The 25,430-nt window shown below is 42.4% G+C and overlaps 1 protein-coding gene across 10 annotated transcripts in view; it reads left to right on the plus strand.

The window, feature by feature from the left end:
• ARHGEF7 (Rho guanine nucleotide exchange factor 7) overlaps positions 1-25,430 on the plus strand; it is a 205,130-nt gene that overhangs the window by 88,348 nt on the left and 91,352 nt on the right. For 3 of the 10 annotated variants that reach the window (XM_049867651.1, XM_049867652.1, XM_049867656.1), the window contains 3 exons: positions 16,496-16,636; positions 19,806-19,890; positions 24,628-24,758. The exons of 2 other annotated variants lie outside the window; for them this stretch is intronic. In XM_049867651.1, the coding sequence (XP_049723608.1) occupies positions 16,496-16,636; positions 19,806-19,890; positions 24,628-24,758 (357 nt within the window). Of the gene's footprint in view, positions 1-12,634; positions 12,770-16,495; positions 16,637-16,946; positions 17,160-19,805; positions 19,891-24,627; positions 24,759-25,430 lie in introns of those variants that run through there. 5 more of the 10 variants (XM_049867657.1, XM_049867660.1, XM_049867659.1 and 2 more) reach the window with 4 other exon arrangements.

Below are 25,430 nucleotides of genomic sequence, written 5' to 3' on the forward strand. Positions count from 1 at the left end.
CCCCATGGAGTTTCCAAGGAGCACCTGGTGGATTTGAACTGCTAGCCTCTTGGTTAGCAATTGTAGCACGTAACCACTATGCCGCCAGGGTTTCCATGCTAGCAGGCTTTGTTAAATGGTACTGATTTTGAAATCTGTTCAGTCATGTTTTGTGTATCATGCAATGCGCATACACTGGGAGTAAAAAATTAAATGCGGAAGGGTGAGCAAAAATGTATCATTTTACAGCATTTCGATAGAAGCATTGGCACCTGATTTTTATTTTTTAACCAAGAAGTTCTGTTTGAAGATACTTGGTCATAAACTTATTTTTTCCTTAGCTTTATTTCTCTCTGAAGCTCTCTGGTGAACTACCCTTAAGTCATCTCAGGGACCATTTACTATTCTTTCTTTTCTGATCACTTAGACTTCCTTTGAACTTTTTATGTCATATGATGAAAGTTAGATTTGTATAGCATTGAATAGTTTATAAAGTTTTGTTTTCTCATTTCATCATCGTAATATCTAATTGTTACCAAGTCCTATTGATTTTTGCTTACAAAGTGCTCTTTTAATCTGTTCCATCTTCTCTAGCCCATTACTACTTCCATAGTTTCCAGTGAAAGGGAAGGAATTTAGTACATTTACCCTACCTTTCTCACAAGCCCTTTGCATCCCAGTGTTTGCTAATTGTACTGTTATTATTTTTAGTTTTTCAATATGACCTTTATAATGTTAAATAATAATATAGCAAAAATGGTATGTCTTAGTCATCTAGTGCTGCCATAACAGAAATACCACAAGTGGATGGCTTTAACAAAGAGAAATTTATTTCCTCACAGTAGGGTACAAATCCAAATTCAAGGCATCACCTCCAGGGGAAGGCGCTCTCTCTCTGTCGGCCCTGGAGGAAGGTCCTTGTCCTTAACCTTCCCCTGGTCGAGGAGCTTCTCAGGTGCAGGGACCCCAGGTCCAAAGGACATGCTCTGCTCCTGGTGCTCCTTTCTTGCTGGTATGAGGTCCCCAACTCTGCTCACTTCCCTTTCCTTTTCTCTCTCTCTCTCTCTCTCTCTCTCTCTCTCTCTCTCTCTCTCTCTCTCTCTCTCTCTCTCTCTCTCTCTCTCTCTCGGAGAGAGGGAAAAGGTGGTGCAGGCCACACCCTGGCGAAACTCCCTTTACCTTGGATCAGGGAGGTGACCTGAGTAAGGATGGTGTTACAATCCCACCCTGATCCTCTCAGCAGAAAATTACAATCACAAAATGGAGGACAACCACACAATACTGAGAATCATGGCCTAACCAAATTGATATGCACATTTTTGGGGCGACATAATTCAATCTATGACAGTATGTTTCTGTATTTTTTATTTGATCTTTAGATCTCACTCCTGTATGAAAGATGAGTGTGTGCTTATTTTCCCTTCCCTTTTCCCTGTCTGTATCTCGCCATCTTTTCATAGTTAATACCGTGCAAAGATTTATAATGCAGACATGTGCGATGACTATGTTAACATTCCTACGCTTTGTCTAAAGGTTCAGCATGGTAAAACAGCAGTTGCAGTACTGTGGTTATATATATTTCATTCACTGCAGAACCGCCTGTTAGTGTGTTTGAGGAGGAAAGGTAACCATGAAATGTGATCACAAAACCTTTGTTTTTTGAAAGGAGGGTGCGAGCCAACATACCAAATCTGCCTGGCGTGACAGGTAGCACATGGTTTCTGGGTGGCCAGGAGGCCATTAGGAAAAGGCCAGCAGTAACTGTCATGGATTGCTCCATGAAAATCATGTCCTTCCGATCAAAGCCTGGACACACATTAGCCTATGGAAAGTAACTCTTGTTACTTATAAAAAAAGCAGACAGCGTACAATAGGACAAACGCCATGGTGAGCAGTCCCTCCGGCTCCAAAGCTGCCTGGGCAGAGAATGGAAACGTCTACACACATTTCACTATGCACCGTGGATGAGGGACTTAAATGGGACAGTTAGGTGACAAGCCGCCCCCCCCCCCCCAGCTTGTGGCATTTGTCCTGGTGGATATGGAGAACTCTTCCACATGTGCCCTCCACCTGGCATCCTGGGTGAGGGACGTGATGGGAGTGTACCTTCTGCTGGTCAGGTGGGCCCAGTTAGGGGAACTGGAGGCTTATGCTACACATATCCCACTTGTACTCTAGTAGGATAGAGGACAACAAGGTCCCTCAGCCAGCCATTTTTTTTTAACTCTTTAGTTACTATTGGATTAACGGTGTACCACTACTTTTTATGCCTCTGGACCTCCTAAACCAAAAAACCAAACGCATTACCGTTGAGCTGATTCCGACTCATAGCGACCCTGTAGGGACAGAGTAGAGCTGCCCCATAGAGTTTCCAAAGAGTGCCTGGTGGATTTGAACTGCTGACCTTTTGGGTAACAGCCGTAGCTCTTAACCACTACACCACCAGGGTTTCCCTAAAACCAAACCAAACCCATTGCCTTTGAGTTGATTCCGACTCATAACGACCCTATAGGACAGAGTTGAAGTGCCCCATAGGGTTTCCAAGTAGCAGCTGGTGGATTCAAACTACCAACCTTTTGGTTAGCAGCTGTAGCTCTTAACCACTATGCCACCAGGGTTTCCCATGGACCTCATAGGGAGTACCTTGTTCTGGTTCTAATGCTTTAAAAAAAAAAAAAAAAAATTTTTTTTTTTTAATGCTTTTAGCATCAAGGTGGGTCCCTTTTGAAATGCGTGAAGGTCAGCAGAGCAGAGTTGGAGCCTGATTGTTGTATAAGTTGAGCATTCTATTAGGTAATGTTTCCTAGATGTGTTAGTTTTGTAAACTTCTGTGAACTTTGGCCTTTTTTCTGTTTATGCCTGTGAGATAAGGCTTGCAAGCATAATTATGGCTTTCCTTTGTCATAGGTAGGGAGCCCCTACCGGTTTGTTTTGGTTTTTCTGTGTCATATTTGGAAATCCAGAGGTTCCCCATGTGACCTAATAGAAAGGCGCCCACAAGAGATTATATATCTAGTTCCCCTTGGTGTATTGTCATGCCACAGATTGGTGGCGCCACAGTGCCATTTCCCTCATTGGTGGCTTGTATTGCCAGATCATATTTCTTAAAGTCCTTATTACCAACCAGAAATTTAAATGCACGCAATTAGTAAGCATGCATTCCAATACTGAAAACACATGCCATCCAAAAAAAGGAAAGAAAAAATGTAACAGAAGCAACACTTCAAAGCCCAGGTGACATGCTACAGGGGCACGCATCAGGCCTCAGAGGGTGGGGTGGTGGAGGCCTCATCTTGCCCCTTCCTTCCCGAGGAGTGTTGCTTGGGATTCACTCATGTTCAGATGTGCCCTGGCTGTTTTAGAAAGACAAAACCACTGCCGTTGAGTCGATTCTGACTCATGGCAACCCTAGAGGACAGAGTAGAACTGCCCCATAGAGCTTCCAAGGAGTGCCTGGTGGATTTGAACTGCCGACTTCTTGGTTAGCAGCTATAGCACTTAACCACTACACCACCAGGGTTGCTTTTTAGAAAGACATACAGCCCCTTAATCACTCAGGGTATTTTTAGAAACCAGAGACAAAAGGCCAAACTTAGTTCTTTGTCCCACAGAGGGTGTCCCAAGTATTAGGTCAGTGGAATCCCTCCAGTTCTTCCACTTAGGTCATATGTTGATACTATAGATTCTTATTATGCATATCATTTTCTTCATTTTTTCTTGTTTTGCAATTCTTATGCAATTCTTTCATGTAGGGTAAATTGGTAGTTGATAAATTTTCTGAGTCCCGAATGTCTGAAAATGCCTGTAACCTCACATTTGATTCATGGCTGTCTGAGTGTAGAATTCTAGATTCAAATAATTAAACTTCAGAATTGGGAAGAAGAGGGGCACCTAGCTCCAGTGTCTTCTAGACCCCAGGGTTGCTGATGGGAATCCTCCTCTCCGTGGGAGGCTTGTTCCTGTGTGAAACCAGCTTCTCTTGACAGAAGCATTCTGATTTTTCTTGGTCCTCCAAGTCCTCACATTCCCGTAAGGATACGTCTAGGTGTGCGTCTTTTTCTTGTATCCCACTTTGGTATTTGGCCTTTTCAGTATGAACACTTTTGTCTATCTTTAGCTCAGGGAAAGTTTCATCTATTATTTCTTTATTTTCTCTGCTCGAATCATTCCTGTTCTCTGCTGTTACAAGTGTGTAATTACCATTATGTGAATATTGGATTTCCTGAATTTGTCCTTCATGTTTTTTTGTCTTTGTCATATTTTTTTGTTTTATCTGGGTGTGGATGATCTCCTCACCTTTATCTTCTGAACCACCAGCTTTGTCTTCAGCCGAGTCCATTCTGTTATCAGTCTGTCGATTACATTTTTTATTTTAGAAAGCATCCTTAATTTCCATTAACTCTTTATGGATCTGTTTGTTATTTCATGATATTCTCTTCCGCCATTTCTTTAGATATCTCTGCAATATCTTCTTAGTCTCTGAGGATATCAATCAGAGGTTTTCCTAATGTTCTTTGTTTCCTTAATTATCTTTTTTGGTTTTCTGGGTAAATCTTTATCCTCTTGAACCAGATTCAGGAAGTTTCGGCCATTATTTCTTCAAAGACTTTCAGCCCCATTATCTTTCTCTTGCTGAGCAAATAATCCCAGAAGCTCGACTGTATGAAGAAGAATGTAGCATCAGGATTGGAGGAAGACTCATTAACAATTTCTGTGGTATGCAGATAACATAACCTAGCTTGCTGAAAGTGAATCAGACTTGAAGCATTTACTGGTAAAGATCAAAGACTATAGCCTTCAGTATGGATTACACCTCAACGTAAAGAAAACAGAAATCCTCACAACTGGACCAGTAGGCAACATTATGATAAACAGAGAAAATATTGAAGTTGTCAAGAATTTAATTTTACTTGAATCCACAATCAATACCTATGGAAGCAGCAGTCAAAAAATCAAACACCGTATTGCACTGGGTGGATATGCTACAAAAGACCTTTTTTTTTTTTTAAATTATGCTTTAAGTGAAAGTTTACAAATCAAGTCAGTCTCTCATACAAAAACTCATACACACCTTGCTATGTACTCCTAGCTGCTCTCCTCCTAATAAGACAGCACACTCCTCCTCTCCACCCTATGTTCCCCGTGACCATTCAACCAGCTCCTGTCCCCTTCTGCCTTCTCATCTCACTTCCAGACAGGAGCTGCCCACATAATCTCATGTCGTCTACTTGAGCCAAGAAGCTCACTCCCCACCAGTATCATTTTGTGTCTTGTAGTCCAGGCTAGTCCCTGTTTGAAGAGTTGGCCTCGAGAATGGTTCCAGTCTTGGGCTAACAGAGCGTATGGGGACCATGACCTCCAGGGTCCCTCCAGTCTCAGTCAAACCATTAAGTCTGGTCTTTTTATGGGAATGTGAGGTCTGCATCCCACTGTTCTCCTGCTCCATCAGGACTTCTCTGTTGTGTTCCTTGTCAGGGATGGTAGCCAGGCACCATCCAGCTCTTCTCGTCTCAGGCTAATGTAATCTCTGGTTATGTGGCCCTTTCTGTCTCCTGGGCTCATAATTACCTTGTGTCTTTTGTATTCATTCTCCTTTGGTCCAGGTGGGTTGAGACCAGTTGTTGCATTTTAGATGGCCTCTTGCTAGTGTTTAAGACCCCAGACGCCACTCACCAAAGTGGGATGCAGAATGTTTTCTTAACATATTTTGTTATGCCAGTTGACCTGGATGGCCCCTGAAACCATGGTCCCCAGAGCCCCGTGGCCCTGCTACTCTGGCCTTCGGAGTGTTTGGTTGTATTCAGGAAACTTCTTAGCTTTTGTTTTAGTCCAGTTGTGCTTACCTCCCCTGTATTATGTGGTGTCTTTCCCTTCACCTAAAATAATTCCTGTCTGCTCCCTACTTTTTTTTTTTTTAATCTAGTTAGTGAATACCCCTCTCCCTGGCTACTCACCCTTGTAACCATCAAATATGTTCTTCTGTGTTTCAGCTTTTTCTTGAGTTCTTACAATAGTGGTCTCATAAAATATTTGTCCTTTTGCAGCTTAATAATTTCACTCAGCATAATGCCTTCCAGGTTCCTCCAATGTTATGAGATGTTTCATGGATTCATCATTGTTTTTTATCAATGCGTAGTTTTCCATTGTGTGAATATACCATAATTTATTTATCCATTCATCTGTTGACGGGCACGGTGGTTGCTTCAATCTTTTTGTTATTGTAAACAGTGCTGCAGTGAACGTGGGTGTGTGTGTATCTGTTTGTGTGAGGGCTCTTATTTCTCCAGGATTTATTCCAAGGAGTGGGATTGCTGGATTGTATAGTAGTTCTATTTTTAGCTTTTTAAAGAAGTGCCAAATCAATTTGGATTAATGCTAGCTTTGTTGGGCTGAGGCACATCTCATTGTAGTTTTGATTTACATTTTTCTAATGGCTAATGATTGTGAGCATTTCCTCATGTATCCGTTAGCTACCTGAATGTCGTCTTTAATGAAGTGCCTGTTCATGTCCTTTGCCCATTTTTTAATTGGGTTATTTGTCTTTTCGTTGTTGAGTTTTTGCAGCATCATGTAGATTTTAGAGATCAGACGCTGATTGGATTTGTCATAGCCAAAAACTTTTTCCCAGTCTGTAGGTAGTCTTTTTGCTCTTTTGGTGAAGTCTTTGGATGAGCACAGGTGTTGATTTTTAGGAGCTCCCAGTTATCTAGTTTCTCTTCTGGTGTTTGTGCATTGTTAGTAATGTTTTGTATACTGTTTATGCCATGAATTAGGGCTCCTGCCATTGTCCTTATTTTTTCTTCCATGATCTTTGTTGTTTTAGATTTTCTGTTTATGTCTTTGATCCATTTTGAGTTAGTTTTTGTGCATGGTGTGAGGTATGGGTCTTGTTTTATTTTTTTGCAGATGGATATTCAGTTATGCCAGCACCATTTGTTAAAGAGACTGTCTTTTCCCCATTTAACTGACTTTGGGCCTTTGTCAAATATCAGCTGCTCATATGTGGATGGATTTATGTCTGGATTCTCAATTCTGTTCCATTGGTCTGTGTATCTGTTGTTGTACCAGTACCAAGCTGTTTTGACTACTGTGGTGGTATAATAGGTTCTAAAATCAGGTAGAGTAAGGCCTCCCACTTTGTTCTTTTTCAGTAATGCTTTACTTATCTGGGGCCTCTTTCCCTTCCATATGAAGTTGGTGATTTGTTTCTCCATCTCATTACAAAATGTCATTGGAATTTTAATCAGGATTGCATTGTATCTGTAGGTCACAAAAGACCTTTTAAAAGTGTTAAAAAGCAAAGATGTCATTCCGAGGGCTGAGGTGTGCCTGACCCAAGCCATGGTATTTTCACTTGCTGTATATGCGTGTGAAAAAGCTGGGTAAGGGAGACCGAAGAAGAACTGATGCGTTTGAATTATGGTGTTAGCTAAGAATATAGAATATACCGAATGGACTGCCAGAAGAACAAACAAATCTGTCCTTGAGGCAGTACAACCAGAATGCTCCTGTGTTCTTTAGACATGTTATCAGGAGGAACCAGTCCCTGGAGAAGGACATCATATTTGGTAAGATAGCGGGATCAGTGAAAAAGAGGAAGACCCTCAACAAGATGGATGAAACAGTGGCTGCAACAGCTGGCTCAAACATAATGATTGTGAGCATGGCACAGGACCGGGTGGTGTTTCGTTCCATCGTACATACAGTTGCTATGAGCCTGGAGCTGACTTAACAGCACCTGATGACAACAACCACAACAGCTGGAGAACTCCGTCGCAATTACCACCAGCAAGGTGGAGAAATGAGGACAAGTCTTTCTCCGCTATCTTGTTTGGAACAGGCAGTCGGTGGTTCTCTTTTATAGTATTTTTTTCTGTCATGTGTGACCTTGGTTGGTTATTTGTATTTATGGAAAAAGGGCCCGTTAATTAATATTAGTAGCTGACATGTACAGTTACAGAGATCCAGTAGTAAGCTTCTCCCTTGGATGAGTGGGAGACTGGCCACAGGAAAGTTTCATTGTAGGCTGTGTGGCTGGTGGCTAAGAGCAGGCAGAAAAGCCTTGTTGAAAAGAATTAAACAATTAGATCTTCGTCTGTGCTGCATTTCCCATGTCCCACTGTAAATATGGAACGAAAAGAGGCTTTATTCCAGTGGTAAAGCTCTTTGGGAATTTCATTTTTGGGTAGGATTTCCTTTCCTGCCTTTTCCTCTTGGTGTCTCCTGAGGTTTTGGAGCGCCTCAGGTTCATCACTCACACCGGGAGTCCAGTGCGGGCAGCCTCCTCTTCTTTAGAGAGAGGGTCTTGGGTGCTGGGCTCTATATCCCAGAGGAAGGGGCTTGACCTCGTGTTGTGCTGTAACTCATTAACACATTAAGGTGCATTTCTTATCCCTGTTCTTTGTGTTTGGTGATTCTTGCCTTGGTAGTCCTCTAGGGTTCTCTCAGAACTGCTCTCAGCTGCCTTATCATGGACTGCTCTGATTTCTCGGTCAGTCAGATTCCAACTACTTATTATCTTCAAGGATTTTCTAAAACTTTTCAGACTGCTGGTAGCATCTTCCCTCTTTTTTTTTTTTTTTAATCACAGCTATGGATTTCTTCTTTATTATTTTTTAAAACCTTTCTTTTCTGTTGTTTCCGTGGAACCTTGAAGCAGTGGAAGACAAATACATGTTTTCAGTCCACCACCTCGAAACGCGTTTCTCAAGTCTTGAACGTTTGTAACTACTTGCCTTTGAGTTTATGGTTTATGTAGTGTATTTGTCTTTACTTGTTCTGAATGTTAACACTGCATCTCTTGTTAGCCCAAGAAGGTGTAGCATACTTGCTCGTGTTCTTTTGATCATTTGCAGTAAGTGTCTGAATTCTGGTGATAGAAGACAGTTGCTTAGCAGGCTTGTATTGTTAGCACTTGGATATAAAACTTGAGTGAACAAGGGTAGGAAGATTGGTGGGAATGCCGAGCCTATGCCTTGTCTTGTGGCGGAAGGCACTTCTCTCTCTTCGGGCTGCTGCACCCAGCCTGCGTGTGGTAACCGTGCTGGCACCCCACTCTCCAGTGGCAAGCCTGGCTCCTCTTTACACACCGTTTCACCTTTCCTTCTCCTGGCTGAAGGTGGCAGGTTTGGGAAGCAATGCAAGCAGTGTGGTGTAGCGGATAAAACTTGGGCCAGACTCACCTCCGTCCAGATCCTTGTTCTGTCTTTGTAGACTTTGTCAAACAGTCTTTTGAGCCTGATCTTGTCCATCTATAGAATAAAATTAACCTTTAACCCTCACAATAGTTGGGTATCATGATACCCAACTATTGTGAGGGTTAAAGGCTGTACACAGATGGTATGACACATGGTGGTCCTCAACAGATTTTTTTTTTCCTGCCTGCTTATGCTTCATCTTCCCTAGCTGTGTCTTTTTTTTTTCTTTTCTTTTTTGCCGAATGGCCCTAGACTGGTGAATGAAGAGTTACCAGAACTTTTATTAAATCAGTTTTCTTGCCTTCTCATTACTTTGCTCTTGGCTGCCCTCCCCTCCTCCCCCAACCCCGCCAATCCTTGCCCTTCCTGGAAGCTATATCTGAAATATTTGGTTGTTATTTCTTTTTCAGGAGCCCTGGTTGCACAGTAGTTAAAAGCGCTCAGCCCTTAACCCAGAGCTTGGTGGTTCAAACCCATCAGCCGCTCAACAGGACAAAACTGTGCTTCTATAAAAATTTACAGCCTTGGAAACCCTGTGGGGCTGTTCTGCTCTGTCCTGTAGGATTGCTGTAAGTCAGAATCAGCTCCGCAGGGGTTGGGTTTCTTTTTCATAGAAGTGTTTCCTGTCCTAGTGCTTTGAGTGTTGAGACAGTGGAATGCCTAAAATTGTATAAAATTTATTTCCCATTTTAAACTGGAAAAAACTGTTTAGGGGCGTATTGGCTGAAAGTGCGATGTGTTGTAGATTCCATCATCAGACATAATCTTTTCCCTGGGGTGTAGGAATGGGTGGAATTAAGTACACAGTTTACACAAGCCAGGAAGGCACAAACTCTGCTTCTCACAGTCCCTGACAGCGTGGACCATTTGCTTTGAACTTAAATAGCACAACTTATTTAAGATTCGTTTTTACTCGCTCTTGTTCTAAAATCACAAATTCCATTTGACAGTGTGATGGGACAGAATTATATTTTTAAACTTAGAAAACCTCACTCCCAAACTGTTCCAGAAGTAAAAATTTCTTGTGTCAAAAATAGTTTCTTCTTAAACTCATTGGTGGAACTGACGTGACCAGCTGCATTTAGAATATTAAAGCTACAAGGAGTTGAGAAGGTGTGCTATCGGTGTTACATTGTCGGGGTTTCTCTCTTAGTATTGAGATGAAAAGTGAGGGAAAAGGAAAAGTAGGCCTTTCTTGTGTATTCCCTGGCATTGTCACTTTGGGCGTACCTAGAGGTGTGATTGCCAGTGACATTATTTAGGTGTTAATTGCTCTATTATTGCTTTTATATCACTATCTCAAGGTGGTACAGAGTTGGCTGTGGTGGTTTGTGATATCTCTGAGTTTCTGCGATTGGCCCAGGTTGCCGTGGCTCGTCGCTGAGGGTACTGGGGAAGGAGGTGTGTGTGAAAGCAGTTGTGATACTGTAGAGGTAACTACAGACGAATCGTTTTGTATCGGATCCCATTTGTTTGCATTTGTGTCACCCTAGTGCTGCAGTAATGTCAGGCGGTTACACATGGGCTGTTTTAATCTTTGCACTGTAAGTTACATGCGTGTCGGCAGGTGTACCAGATGCCAGAATTGCCTATACGTGACTGATTTGGCCAGAATACTGTGTGCATAATTGTTTGCCACTTGTACAGCTCTCCTTCACTGGCCACATAATTGGTTCACGTGATGGACGTGACAGATGTGACTCAAGCTGGGTCAGCGATGTGCAGCCAAGGTTGCTGAAGTGCTGGGCTGTATAGGCCTGGGGCTGCTGGTAGCCGTCCTGAAGGAGAACATGCCTGAAGTTGTAGCCCACACTGAAGAAAGCAGAGCACCGAGATGGCCACAGGAAGTTTCCTGTTTTTGAGCATGTGGCACTTGCCATTCTTGAAGCACGTACATTTCCTGACTTTTGTTACGTGAACCAGTGATTTCTTCTTTTGGTTTAATTCAGTTTGAGTTGGGTTTCACTTGCTTGCAAGCGGAAGTTTCCTGACTAATAAGACCTTCGCTATATGATGTATAACACAGTCTATTTGGTTATATAAAGTTTGCTTTTCTATTTTTGCTATATGGTGTATAAGATAGTCCTGATTTTCAGTACTTACCGTTAATTTGGAAGTTAGAATGGGACAAACTCACTACTATTTGGGCCGCGTTAGGGGAGCCTTCCAGAGTGTCACTAAGATTGAGATGACTTCTTGTTACCTGGGAGACTGGCCCCTTTCTCTGTAAGAGGTTGTGTTAACACTGTGATGGGTACAGTATCTCACATATCTAATTAGAAAGTGTGGGAACTCAATTTGACGAGAAAAAGGTAGGACATGACGGTAGGATTTAAATAGTGGGTAGGTACTCTGGTGGTTTGAAGAAATAATGTCTTCACATTTTTTGATATTCCTCCTTTCAAAAAGCAGAGTCTTGTTCTCATTCCCTTGAGTGTGATTTGGGCTAATGTCTCACTTCTAATGAATGGAATATGGTGTGTGTGACTTTTGGTACTGGATTGTAAAGGCATTGTAGTTTCCTTCTTGCTTGCTCTCTCTTGGATCACTCATTCTGTGGGAAGCCATCATCCATGTTATGGCGACATGTAAGGAGGGACTGAGGCCTGCTGCCAACAGCCATGTGATTGAGCCGTCTTGGAAATAGGTCTCAGCCTCAGTCAAGCCTACAGATGACTGTAGCTCCAGGTGATAGTCTTGATTGCAAACTTGTGAGCGACCCTGAAGCAAACTAAGTCGCTGCAGAAACGCTGAAACACAGATACTGTGAGATAATAAATGTGTGTTGTTTTTAGACACTAAGTTCTAGAGCAGTTTGCTCGTAGAAATACATAACTAGCAAACCAAACCCACATCTGGTGCTGTTACATTGATTCCGACCCATGGCGACCCTATAGGACAGTGTAGAACTGCTCCGTAGAGTTTCCAAGGCTGTAACGTTTACTGGAGCAGACTGCCACATTTTTGTCACATTGTGTTTAAAATATATTGGGAAAGAAGGGAAAACTTGTTTGGTATGGAGTGGTAAGCACTTTGTTGGGAGTAGTCTTTTTTATTTTGAAGAGCAGAGAATTCTGTATCTGTCTCAGCCAACTGAGGGATACTAACGTCTACCATCAAGTGTTAAAATAGCCTTACTCTGAATGACTGACCACTTCACTTAGTGAGAAAATGGCGCGATGATGGAGTGTCTGACCTCCTCCGCCAGCGTCACAAGGGGCAGGAGAGAGAATCATTACCCGCATCAGCCCAAGGCTGATTCCTATGAGGCAGAGGTCAGACATGCCTCCTCTCTCCAGCCTTTTTACCAGTCTTGATACCAGCTGTCCCAGCCACAGTACTTTATGTCTCTGCTGGGTTTAATAATTTGTTGCAATGGCCACACAGAACTCACAGTAAATTTGTGATTATGGGTTTTTTGGGGGAAGTAACAGGGTACAACTCAGGATCAGAAATGACTCAGGATACAGTTGTTCGATCAGGACAGCTTCTTCACAGCCGTGCCTGTAGGCAGCCCTCTTTCTGGCTCTTGGCCTTTTTGCATTGCCTCTGTCCTCTTTGGGGAAGTGTTGCAGAGTTCTTTAACAACACCAGTAAGTGCTCAGGGGCATCCCTACCCCATCAGGAAGCCTTGGCCCGAAGGCGCTCAGCCCTCTTGCTTGTTCCGTGGGTTGGCGAGCCTGGTTCTGCCGACCGCCCGCCGGAGATACTCTGTCAGCAAGCCTCTTTCCTGAAGGCGCTCAGCTTTCTTGCTGTTGGGCCCGGAAGCCCACTCTGCTGTCTCCTGCGGATCTGGTTCTGCACCTGCCGTTTCTGGGCCACGCTTGCCATTGTTTCATGCCGTCTTGTGCTGTCTCTGGTTTACAGCTGTCTCCTGGGTCTGTGAGGTTCTCAGCCTAGGGACCCCGGGTCCAAAGGACACTCTCTGCCCCCAGCTCTTCTTTCTTGGTGGTAGCAAGGCCCCCCTTTTCTGTCTCTGGGATGGCTTATTTTAAGCCTGCCGGATGGCAAAATCGACCGATCCTCTCGTTAGGATTCCACACACCTTACTTGCATAGTCTCCCCCCCACAAGGAGTTGTGTACTTTATTTGCATTGTTAGCAAGCTGTGTGTGTGTGGGGGGGGGGCATAGCACCTTATTTGCATAGTCCCACCCACTCATTTGGTGGGAGTTATAAGACCATGACAAGAAAGCCATATAAATACGATCCATTGCACCACACTTAGTTATTAATGTATATACGTATTTGTTTTGGAGATGTACTCTCTCCTTTTTAAGTTCTGTTGGGGAAAATATAAAATATGGATGTATTAGTCAGCTCTTGTTAGATTTTGCGATGTTAATAAACAACTCCATTGGAGTAGCAAGGTGGTACAGATGGTTAACACACTGAGCTGCTAACTGAAAGGTTGGCTGTTCAAGTCCACCCAGAGAGAGGTACCTCAGAAGGAAGTCCTGCTGTCTGCCTCCGAAAGGTCACAGCCACTGGAAATCCTGTGCCCACAGTTCTACACTGGAACACATGGGGTTGCCACGAGTCATAAATGAACTCAGTGGCAAATAGTTTTTAAAATATTTATCATGACATTCCACCCCTAAGTACTTCAGAATGCATCTTTTCAAAAATAAGAACATTTTCTTACGTAGCCAAAATAACGTCATACCTAACAATTTTAGTCTGTATTCAGATTCCTCCAGTTGCCAAACAATGTCATTTATAGCTGATTTCTCCAAAACAGAATTCAGTCTAGAACCGTTTGTTGTATCTGGTTGTTTCTTAAATCTTTCAAAATCTAGAACAGCCTGGTTTTCCGTGGCACTGATCTGTTGAAGAGAACGAGTGTCTGGCTTTTTAATAGGTGCTCAGTGACTGTATAAGTGAAGGCAAAGTAAGGAAGAACATGAATGAAGTATTGCAGACATTTTTATCTGTTTTGAGTAGGGGGCAGAGTTCAGTTAGTTTTAAATATCAGTGGTGATCAGAAATCAGTCAGAAGAGAGCCTCTTGTTGTTGGTCACTGTGGATCACGTTATTTTCTAGATCTGTAGCTTCTCCTTCCCTTTAGAAGCTGCACGTAACTCACACCTGTAGCCAGCCCTTCCTTCACAAGATTGTGTGAAAGTCCTCTTCGTTGCTGAGCCAGAACGCTCGAATATTCTGATGGTTACTGAGTACTGCAGAAGTCTTTCTCTGATAATTTCTGTCTCACTTCCTTTATTTTTAGTCTTAGCCTGGCACTTTGTACCCTTTCTCTGTTTAAACGCGTATTGGTATATTTTATATAAGGCCTGATATTTTTCCGAAATAATGCCACCTGCAATTCAGGTACCTGAGAAACAGTTTTTGCAAACAGTGTGAAAGACTTGAAGCCTGAGTTTCTTTGATGCCTCTCCTGTCGTCACCACTCTTCTTCTTAAGGAAGAAATGGTGGTGTTCCTGCTGTCTGCATGTCTGGCTTTCTTGTAAAGTGCTCATTCACATGCAGAGTTCAGAACTGTCAAATAACCGCCACCCTGGCCCATTGCCAATGCAGATCATTTGGAAGTGAACCTGTAGATTTTTCTTGATCATGTCAGCCTTCTGGTGGGAGAAGAGTGAGGGCTTTGTGGATGGGTTGTGATCAGAGAGGTGCTTCCTTCTTCCAGTAAAATAAAAACCTAGAAGAATCCAAAATGAACTTGTTCTCTCATTCTCCCTCCTCCAGTTTTGTTAACAGATAGACTTCAATTGTTTATTAATGGGATTATAAACAGGATACAAATATAATGGCATAGCATAAATCCTGGTGACTCAAGAGTTGAAAAAGTCGTTTTACTTTTGGCTTCATTTTCTTCGTCTGTAAAATGAGATGATTGAACTTTATGTAAAGTAGATGGTTTTTCTGTATGTTCAGTGAAATTGAGGGTTTTTTTTGTGTTTTTTAAAACCAAGTTTTTTGGGGGGGTAGGAAGAACATAGTTATGAGTAGGTTAGTTTTTACAGGGAACCTTGAGACTTCATATCCAAGATTTCCTTTTCTGAGGGTACGTGGCAGTTGCAGGCTGCTAACCCTACCGTTGTTCCTGTCATCATCAGTATCACACTTGTTCTTCACATTAACAGTATGAAATGGGTGTTATTGTTTCTATTTTAAGGATGAGGAACCGGAGGCTCGGAGCAGTTAAGTAGACGATCTAAGTTCTGACAAACAGGTGGCAGAACTTAAATTTGGAAGTGTTTAACTGTACAGGCTTTGCCCTTTTTACAGCCCCATCCTGCCTCCTTCACACCGTGTGCGGCTCGTGTTAGTTCAGCTTTCCGTGTCTTTCCCTTGGTGGAGACGGTAGAAACTTCAGGAAGTGTTTTTGGGTCCTACTCAGAACTGCAGAATGCTCTGCGTTGTTGGGTGTTTGTTATATGTTTCCTTATGTAGTTTTGCTTCTATTAAAAGCAAAATATTAAAAATATACTATAAATAACAAATGAAATACTGTTAGGAGTTCTTTGGTGGAAAACTGTTAAGATAATTTTATTTTGGGAACATAGGATGATTCCACTGTACATGTAATTGATATAACTGTACAGGTAAGGGTGAGTTTCCAAATGGATAGATTCTGAAAGCTGTTGGGTATTCAGTGCTTCTTCCTCTTGTATGTAACCAGCCCTCTCCCTGTAGTTGACCCCTTGCTGTGGAGTTGATTCTGACTCGCAGCCACCCTACAGGACAGGGTAGAGCTGCTCTGTAGCGTTACGAGGGAGCATCTGATGAATTCAAACTGCCAGCCTTTTGGTTAGCAGCCGAGCTCTTGACCACTGCGCCACCAGGGCTCCCCTCTCCCCATAGTACTGTGCTTATAAGGGGTGGTGTGTCCATTCTTGCTTTTGTGAACCTACCATCAGTGTGTACGATTCATAAGGACCCTTACCATCACTCCAGGGAAGTGCTTCTCAACCTTGGCTGCACTTTGAAGTCCCTTGGAGAGTTTTTAGTGCCTGGTTCCTTTTCTTGGAAACCCTGGTAGCATAGTGGCTAAGAGCTACGGCTGCCAACCAAAAGGTCGGCAGTTTGAATCCACCTGGTGCTCCTGGGAAACCCGATGGGGCAGTTCTGCTCTGTCCTATAGGGTCGCTGTGAGTTGGCATCGACTCGACAGCAGCGGGTTTTGTTTTTTGGTTCCTTTTCTTAGAGATTCTGATTTAACTGGTCTGGAATTTTAACTGTTCTCTCAGGAGATTCTGATGTGCTACTCATGTTGAGAGTCACTGCTTCAGAGGGAACCTGAAGGCAGGCTTGGAGACAACATAATATGACGTCCGCTTCCTTCCCTCCTGTTTCAGGCAGGCTTGGAGACGACAGAATATGACTTCCGATTCCGTCCTGTTTCCTTACTTCTGTTGCCACAAGTCAGACTCTGCTGCTCTTTAAAGCACCCACCACCATCTCAGTACCAGACACGGGATGAGAGGAAAGGCTGGAGGGTAGGATTCGCTCTTTGTAAGACTACACATTTATTTTGTCCTAGCCCTAGCAGACAGCCTAGCTTGTTCAGTGTCTTGATAATTCTCTTACACATTGACTTGTTTTTTGCAGCAGTAGTTCTGTACAGGTCTAATGAGACTTTCATCTTATTCCCATAGTAAAAGCTTTCTTTGTACTCCTAAGATTTTTGTTTTTTCATTTTGTGGAATAGATTCCTACTTCTTCTAGAGAAGAGCTTTTAGTCAAAACATTTTACTGGCAAAGAATATGCATTTTTTTCCCCCAAGTGGCAAACACTTGTCTTATCTCATTGTTTAGCTTCCTGTTAAGTAATGTGGTGTATATGCATATTCATTTAAGTTCTTAGGTCATATTGAAGCCCATTGGTGGGCAGTTTTGACCAATTAAATGCTTCCTAGTATCCAAGTAAGAAAGATACATAGTTCTGGAATAACAGGAAACTTGATGTTTTTCACATCCTGTTATTCTGGGTTTTGTGACTCGCTTCTTGCCACAATGAAGGTTAGTAGAATCTCATATATGTGCTTTTTTGTAGAATACCGTGACTTTGAATTTTCCAAGCTCTTAGGTTTAGAACTTCAGAGCTGAAAGAGACATCCAGTATTTTACAGTTTAGGAATCTTTTATATTACATGTATATGTAAGCGGAGGCCGAATAAGATTAATACGTTTAATTTTTTACAGCATTTTAACCTATATTTGTCATTTAAAAAAGTAGTGCTCTCAGTTGAGTTGGAATTTCTTCTTAATAATAGATATTAGAACAAATGAATTAAATTCCGTATCATAAGATGATTCAGTGGTTAAGAACTTGGCTGCTAACCAAAAGGTTGGCAGTTCGGATCCATCGGCTGCTCCTCAGAACCCTGTGGGGCAACCCTACTCTGTCCTGTAGGGTCGCTCTGAGTTGGAATTGACTCGATGGCAGTGGGTTTGGTTTGGACTTTGGTTATTATAAGCTGATTCTAAAGACTGTCGTCTATTTTATAAGAGGTAGTTCTTTCTGCAGGAAGGACCTGCCTGATCAAATCGGTTAGTTAGACTTTGTACTTCATCTGTGTTAGATCTGGTATCAGTAAATGTCTATAGAATGCTTAGATATAGTCTTAACGTTTTTAGTTTATGGTTCTACTTAATTTTCTCTTTGAACTTCTAAAAAGTGAACTGTTTTGGCTCCTTTTTTGACTCTCGGTGATTTGATCGCCTTTCTTGAGGTAGTTTACAACTTCTAAATTTCCTTTTTTTGTTTAGTCACGCTTTACTACGTTTAAAACATAGCTCATGTCTATTTTTACTCATTTCAGAAATTACAGACAGAAGACTGTTAGCTTAAAATGATTTTTGAGTAAGATAGCACTAATTATCCAGCTTTGGAATGGCTTTTCTTCTCTTTTTGAGAATTCCACTTAACAGTAAAGTTTTAGCATTCACAGGATGGATTGGTTTACTTATTCATTCAACAAACATTAGTGTTTTTACTGTGTGCCAGCCATTTTGCCAGGTGTTGGGAGATGCAGTGTGGTAAATAAGCCTTGCTCACTGCCCTCCTGTCTGTGGTGGAACACAGGTAATGAACATAAAATTACAATAGTGATAAATCTGCCAGCGAGACCTAGTCTCCTCTGGTGGGGGAAGCAAGGCTATCAAGGAAGTGTTCTGTCAGGAAGTGAGATGAGTAAGAGACAGGAAGGCATATGAGGGAGGGAGAGCCAGGAAGAGAGCGAGAAGGGAACCACTGGCGAGATCTGTTTAAGAGGCATGGTGAGTTAGCAGAATAGAAAAAAGGTAAAGGTGTAGAGCACCCAGTGACGGACACAGGTGGTGGAAAGACCTGGAGAAGCCAGGGACCAGACTGTGGAAGGCTTTGCAAGGTCACATGAAGGATTTTGGATTTTCAGAATAAAGGACCCTAGGAAGTCATTCCTGGTTGTCAAAAAGGGGTAGAGGAATTCAGAACAATGAAAATCAGTAAACTGGTTACTAGCGTTGGAATGGAGTCACTTTACCTTTTCTGTGAATAGAAAAGAAGCCCCTGTTATGTGTGTGGGCGGCCTCTGCCCTAATCTAAAGAGAAAGGATTGCCAGACTAACCCCTGAGCATTTATGGGTGCCAGCAGCACTTAGGCTTCATAACCTATAAAAGCTCATGCTTCAGGTTATAAAGATGGGGGAGCAGAGGTGGGAAGCTGGTGGTTAGGAAGCTCGTCCAAGGCCAAGGATTAAAATATGCATAAAAAGACATTTCTGGAACTCATTATCCCAAGACTGTGAAGCTGAGCTCACTCGGCCTCACTTTGTCAGACTGTGCCTTCGTCTTTATAATTTTCGACTGAGAATCCTATATACATGCATCCTCACATTGTGGGGGAACTTAAATTTTTTAAATTGTGTTTTAAGTAAAAGTTTACAAATCCAGTCAGTCTCTCATACCAAAATTTATATACACCTTGCTATATACTCCTAGTTGCTCTCCCCCAATGAGACAGCACATTCCTTCCCTCTGCTCTCTCTTTTCATGTCTCTTCCGCCAGCTTCTAACCCTCTCTGCCCTCTCATCTCCCCTGTAGACAGGAGATGCCAACATAGTCTCAAGTGTCTACTTGATTCAAGAAGCTCATTCTTAACCAGGATCATTTTCTATCCCATTGTCCAGTCCAATCCCTGTCTGAAGAGTTGGCTTTGGGAATGGTTCCTGTCTTGGGCCAACAGAAGGTCTGGGGGCCGTGACCACTGGGGCCCTTCTAGTCTCAGTCAGACCACTAAGTCTGGTCTTCTTATGAGAATTTGGGGTCTGCATCCCACTGCTCTCCTGCTCCCCCGGGGGCTCTCTGTTGTGTTCCCTGTCAGGGCAGTCATTGGTTGTAGCCGGGCACCATCTAGTTCTTCTGGTCTCAGGCTGATGTATTCTCTGGTTTATGTGGCCCTTTCTGTCTCTTGGGCTCATAATTACCTTGTGTCTTTGGTGTTCTTCATCCTCCTTCGCTCCAGGTGGGTTGAGACCAATTGATGCATCCTAGATGGCCACTTACTAACGTTTAAGACCCCAGACGCCACTCTCCAAAGCGGGATGCAGAGTGGGGAAGCTTACTTTATCCTACATCCATCTTAAGACTCTACTAATTTTGCTTGTTTAATTTTTCCTTTCAGACGTTTGATGCAAATGATTTGTATCAGGGGCAGAATTTTAACAAGGTCCTCAGTTCCTTAGTGACTCTAAATAAAGTAACAGCAGGTAAGATTCTGTTTTTTATTGAACTTGAGGGGGTGGGAAGACAAGGGAGAAAACACTTATTTTTCTATTAGCAAGGGAAACTAATCATTACTGAATTTAAGAAGTAAGCTTTTGTTGCGGTAAATTTTTAATTGTTCCTTTTGCTATTTTTCCCCCCATTAGAACCAGCCTTTCTCTCGAGGGCCTGTGATGGGTCTCAGATGTGCTAACTTTCTGTGGGCACAGACGTTTCTCCCCTGAAAGCATAGCAGAGTAGCAATGCTTTGTCCACATGGGAACACTCCTGGGTCATCTTAGAGGTAGAAGTGCCTTTCTCTGGGTTTTTATGGTAATTAAGAATTTCTATCCAATGAGCAGTATGCTTGGAGGTGAGATCCTGACCTAGGGTGTGGCTAGGGAATGGCTGCTCTAAAGTAAACATCTCCCCAGTGGAGAATTTCCTGAGACCCCTGAGGCCACCTGAGGCCACAATGGCCAACCATTGTGGTTGGAAGTGTTCTGCAGCCTCAGTTGTGGCCTAAATGGAGAGAGGTGGGGGTGGAGACTGGGAGACCCAATTTGCCCCCTTCCACAGGCTCTAAGACTGCCATGAGGTGAGGAGTTTTTCTGTAGTCCTTAGCTATGCTGAGGTAGTCTGAGAGGAGTCCTTGGCTGTTCCTGTGGGGTCTCTGAGGAATTGTGTCTTGGGTCACTGTGTGACTCAAAAAGAAGGAACTGTACTTAGCTTTTTTATTTTAAAATGTCTCCCCCCTCCCCCCCCATTTACAGATTTTAAACTTCAGATTTGTGAAGGAAACTGAAGAGAATTTAAGATTTTTTTTTTTTGACAGAAAACTTTATAAGACTCTCTTCTCAGTTTCGTCTTGGCCCTTCAGATGTGATCACTTCTGGGTTATAATCCCTGGCTCTGGTAATCCGTCTCTGTGGGGCAGGGACTGCCTGTAGTCCATCTGACAACACACATTTTGTAAGAGCTACACCACTGCCTGACTAACTGGGTGAGACGTAGTGGGCAAAGGGAAATGCTGGTGCTTCCAGCTGTTGAAGAACCGGAAGTGAGGCCTTGGTCGGTGGAGAACACCATCCGGAGCTACCTCCAGTCTCACGGTGTGCTTTCAGATAGGCTGTTACTGCCCCTGTCTCCCCAGGCAGACGCTTGGGCATGGCTAAGTTTCCACAGCTTGGCTTTCTAAGGTTTCACATTGAAAACCTTGTAGACCTGCTTATATGAAAGCACCTAGGAAGTAACATTAAATTAGAACCTATGTGAGCAAGGTATAGGAAAATTGTGAGGGTCCAAATCCAGGAGAAGGGAATGAATGGAGAGGAGTGATTAAATATTTAAAGTGAAGGTATACAAAGGCAGATCTAAGTAACTAAAATCATCACATCATTTAATGATGTTTTGCAAATGAGTGTTTGTGGCATTTTGCAAAGGTAATTAGACAATGAGGCTGACCTCTATATTCCTACCTTGTAAAAATGACAGCTTTAATATGAATGAACAGATACTAAGGAAGAAAATTAATTGTGTAAAGATGTGGGTGATAAGAGAAATATATTTGGAGTAGATCACATTGGAATTCAATACAAAAATATGTGAAATCAACTTGTACAAGGCAAGGTGATGGTAGCTCCATAGATAGATCCAAGCTCCCTGAGGGACCGAATTGCTGGGCTGAGGGCTGTGGGGACCACGGTCTCAGGGAACATCTAGTTCAATTGGCATAACATAGTTTGTAAAGAATATGTTCTACATTCTACTTTGGTGAGTAGCGTCTGGGGTCTTAATCTTTGGATGGCCATCTAGGCACTCCACTGGTCCCACTCCTTCGGGAGCAAGGAAGAATGAAGAAAACTAAAGACACAAGGGAAAGATGAGGTCACTCCTGAGGTTCACCCTTCAGCCAGAGATTGAACAGGCCCATGGAACAAAACAAGACTAAAGGGGCGCACCAGCCCTGGGGCAGGGACGGGAAGGCAGGTGGGAACAGGAAAGCTGGTAATAGGGAACCCAGGGTTGAGAAGGACCCTTCAGCCAGAGATTGAACAGGCCCGTGGAACAAAACAAGACTAAAGGGGCGCACCAGCCCTGGGGCAGGGCCTGGAAGGCAGGAAGAAACAGGAAAGCTGGTAATAGGGAACCCAGGGTTGAGAAGGACCCTTCAGGCAGAGATTGAACAGGCCCATGGAACAAAACAGGACTAAAGGGGCGCACCAGGCCTGGGGCAGGGCCTGGAAGGCAGGCAGGAACAGGAAAGCTGGTAATAGGGAGCCCAGGGTTGAGAAGGGAGAGTGTTGACATGTCATGGGGTTGTTAACCGGTGTCATAGAACAATGTGTGTACTAACTGGTAAGAAACTAGTTTGTTCTGTAAAACTTCACCTAAAGTTCAATTAAAAAAACAAACTGTGAGCTCAGGCACGGATTATGGTGGATTCACATTTCATAACCACCCGTGCTTTCTGTCAAAAGCCTACTTAAATACGCATCTCTGCTTAAAAGCTTTGAATGAGATATCGTTGATACAGGTCTCTGTGGCAGACAGGATGAGGGATAGTGTAGATAAATGAATTTACAAATAACTCTTAATTTGACCTCTCTGCTCCCGTCAAACACTTCTCTGGAGGTTGCTTTTATAGAAGGAAACATGACGAATTTGAATTTCATCTTAGATGCTTTCTCTGCCTGTATTTTAAGTGGGGATGCTAATTAGCAAAAGCAGTGGTCAGAAGAGAATAGGAAGAAAAAGTAATGAGTTTTAATTTATAAACTAGGCAATATCATGAATACGGCTTAAGTACTGTGTTTTATAGTTAAATAATAGAGACTGAAAGGATCCAAGGCTAAACATCTCTTGGGTACATATCACCATCTTACATTAAAATATTTCTTATATATTTACAACACCATATTGGAAGTAAGCTATGTAGCATTGTTCTTTATGGAGATATATTTTGAAGTTATAAAATAAACTTGGTATTTTTTTCCCTCAGCTCTTAAACAATAAGAGTCATCTCAAGTGGATGGAATTTTCTGCTTTTATATTTTATTGGCTTTTTGCTCTTAATTTCGGTTTTTGCAGTGTGGTGAAAATGACTGTGTTTTCTTACATCTCCACTCCAAATAACTGTTTTAACAAGACAATTACAACTGTTGCTTCCAGGGGTTGTTACAGGCCTTCTTGAGAAAATTCCATCATCATTTTGCCTCTAATTCTGTCATTCAAAAATGCATTTGTATTCTCAAAGTGTAGAGATGGACAGAAGAAAGACTGGTGATTGGGAAGCAAGGGTGTCCCTAGAATACCTTTATTGTACTTAAGAAATTTCCTGGAAAGCTAGGGTCTGTAGAGAACCATGGGGATATGGTGACTATGGGAATATGGGCAAAATCTTTATGAAATGTCCTTTGTAGCTGGTTTTGCGCTTGAGATTGCATGAAGCTAGTTAAAATCACATAGCCACTGTCATTATGAAACAGAAAATACTGAAATGGAGATTACTTACGTACTTAAACAGGACCTTAGAATTACATGAAGCCTTTTAGACATAACCTGATAGCAGTTAAAGAGTGTTGGGATATCAAGATTGTATTAAAACAGAGTTTGCACACTCAGAGTTCCCAGGAGAGAGCGTGAAGGAGAAAGGTGAGAAGGGTGAGTAGAGAGTACATTCGTATTAGCTCCGTGTGTAGCAGCCCCTACTCAGCTCCGGGCTGGGTGAACTAGGAGGGAATAGGGACCCAGTGGTGCTGTATCTTAAGCATTTAAAGAAAGACTGGAAATCTGGGTTTTTCTGTGAAATCTTCAGACTTGTAAATGTTGACAACTAATTTAAAATTTTATGAGACACTGCATGAGCCCATTCAAAAATGCCAGCTAGAAAAACCTGACCCAAAGATCATCAGTATAAGAATGCTCTCATAGAAAGACTTCCCACGTCAGTTTAGGGCATTGCTGGGGACATGCATTTTAGAACAGCAATTTCCCTAGGAAACTTTTTTTTCCACACTTTTTTTTTTTTAAATGAAATCACTTCCGAGAAGTAATTTGCCAATGTTTACTTGTTGATTGGCCAAAGTGGAGTGTCTACTCATGAAGGGAAGTCGGAGAATTAAGCCTTTAAGTATCTGTTTACCTTGACCCTTTCAACAGCGATGTGATGTAAGTAAAGCCTGCGTTACCTTCATTTTGAGGCAATGATACTCAAAAGGTTCTGACTGAAAGAAACAGGATATTCTATTGGTTTTAAATGAGGATGTTTTCTTGTTGCAAGATAATCCTTATTTACTGCAAGAAGCATAACCTTGGAGAACTGGATGTATGGTCATGGTGGGGCCGTTGGGGAACGAGTACTTTGCTGTTCTCTGCTTAGTCATCGAGAGGCTTATTTTTTGCCAGGTGAAGGGAAGCTGTTAACAATTATAAAACATTTCACAAGTACGATACTTTGTAAATATATTAAGTGATTAAACTTCTGAAAAATGATCCTAGAAAAGCACTGGTAAATAGTTATCTCCAGATAATTTCTGGAAAGGTAATCGGAGCATGAATGCAATCATTTATACAGTTGACAAAGAATTTGCTCTTTGTTTCCTGCGTAAATGGCTTGCTTTGTTGAGGTTTTTTGGTGTGTCCCTCTGTGGCTGCCCTGTTTTTAAAGTCTAAGCGTGGTGAGGGTGCGTGGAATCAGGCATATTCAGTCTTTCTTTTTCCTGTGTGTGTGACCTTTTCAGACATTGGCCTAGGAAGTGATTCCGTATGTGCCCGGCCCTCGTCTCATCGGATAAAGTCTTTTGATTCCCTTGCATCCCAGCCTTCACACAGCCGGACTTCAAAGTCGTTCCAGGGCCAGTATCGGAGTTTGGTGAGTGCGATATATTTGGGTATTGAAGTTAGGTATGTTTTGAGGGGTGTGAGTGTTGTCTGTTTATCCGGGAAGAAGTGCGTGCCTCTGTTAACGTGGTGTTGACAAGTAGAGGACAGTCAGATTTTGCCTCCGTTTTTCCTTTAATCTAGTTTGGCATTTGCTTATTACCAGATTGAGCAGATACTATGCTTCGTGAATGCTTTCTGAGGAACTTTTTCTTTTTTTAGGGGGGCTTTATTTTAAGATTCATAAATCTAGAGAGATGTATGCTTTAAAATATTTCCTTGGTTACTTTTGCACAGCATCTTACGTGCCATATACAAATATACAGAAATTTGGGAATAAGAAATACACATGTGAAAGTACTTAGAAGTACAAAGGAGGAATGATTAGAAGCTGAAGAACCTGAAGGTGGCTTCTTCCTTCACAGAAACACGACTAGAGTACTGAGTAAGTCAGGCTGTTCTTTCTGAAGGAGAGAATGCTTTATAGAGTCCGATAGTAAGGTAGGGAAGGAAACTTGAGTTAGTAGTCATCCCGAAAAGTGAAGAAAAACCCATTTAGGAATCCTCAGAGAGTGTACAGGCTGTGCGTAATGAACACGCGGGTAGCCCCTGACTTATAACGGCTCTGTTCCGATGACTCCGTCGTAAGTCTGTTCTGATGTAG

The sequence above is a fragment of the Elephas maximus genome, chromosome 23 (genome assembly GCF_024166365.1).
Source record: "Elephas maximus indicus isolate mEleMax1 chromosome 23, mEleMax1 primary haplotype, whole genome shotgun sequence".
NCBI lineage: Eukaryota > Metazoa > Chordata > Mammalia > Proboscidea > Elephantidae > Elephas > Elephas maximus.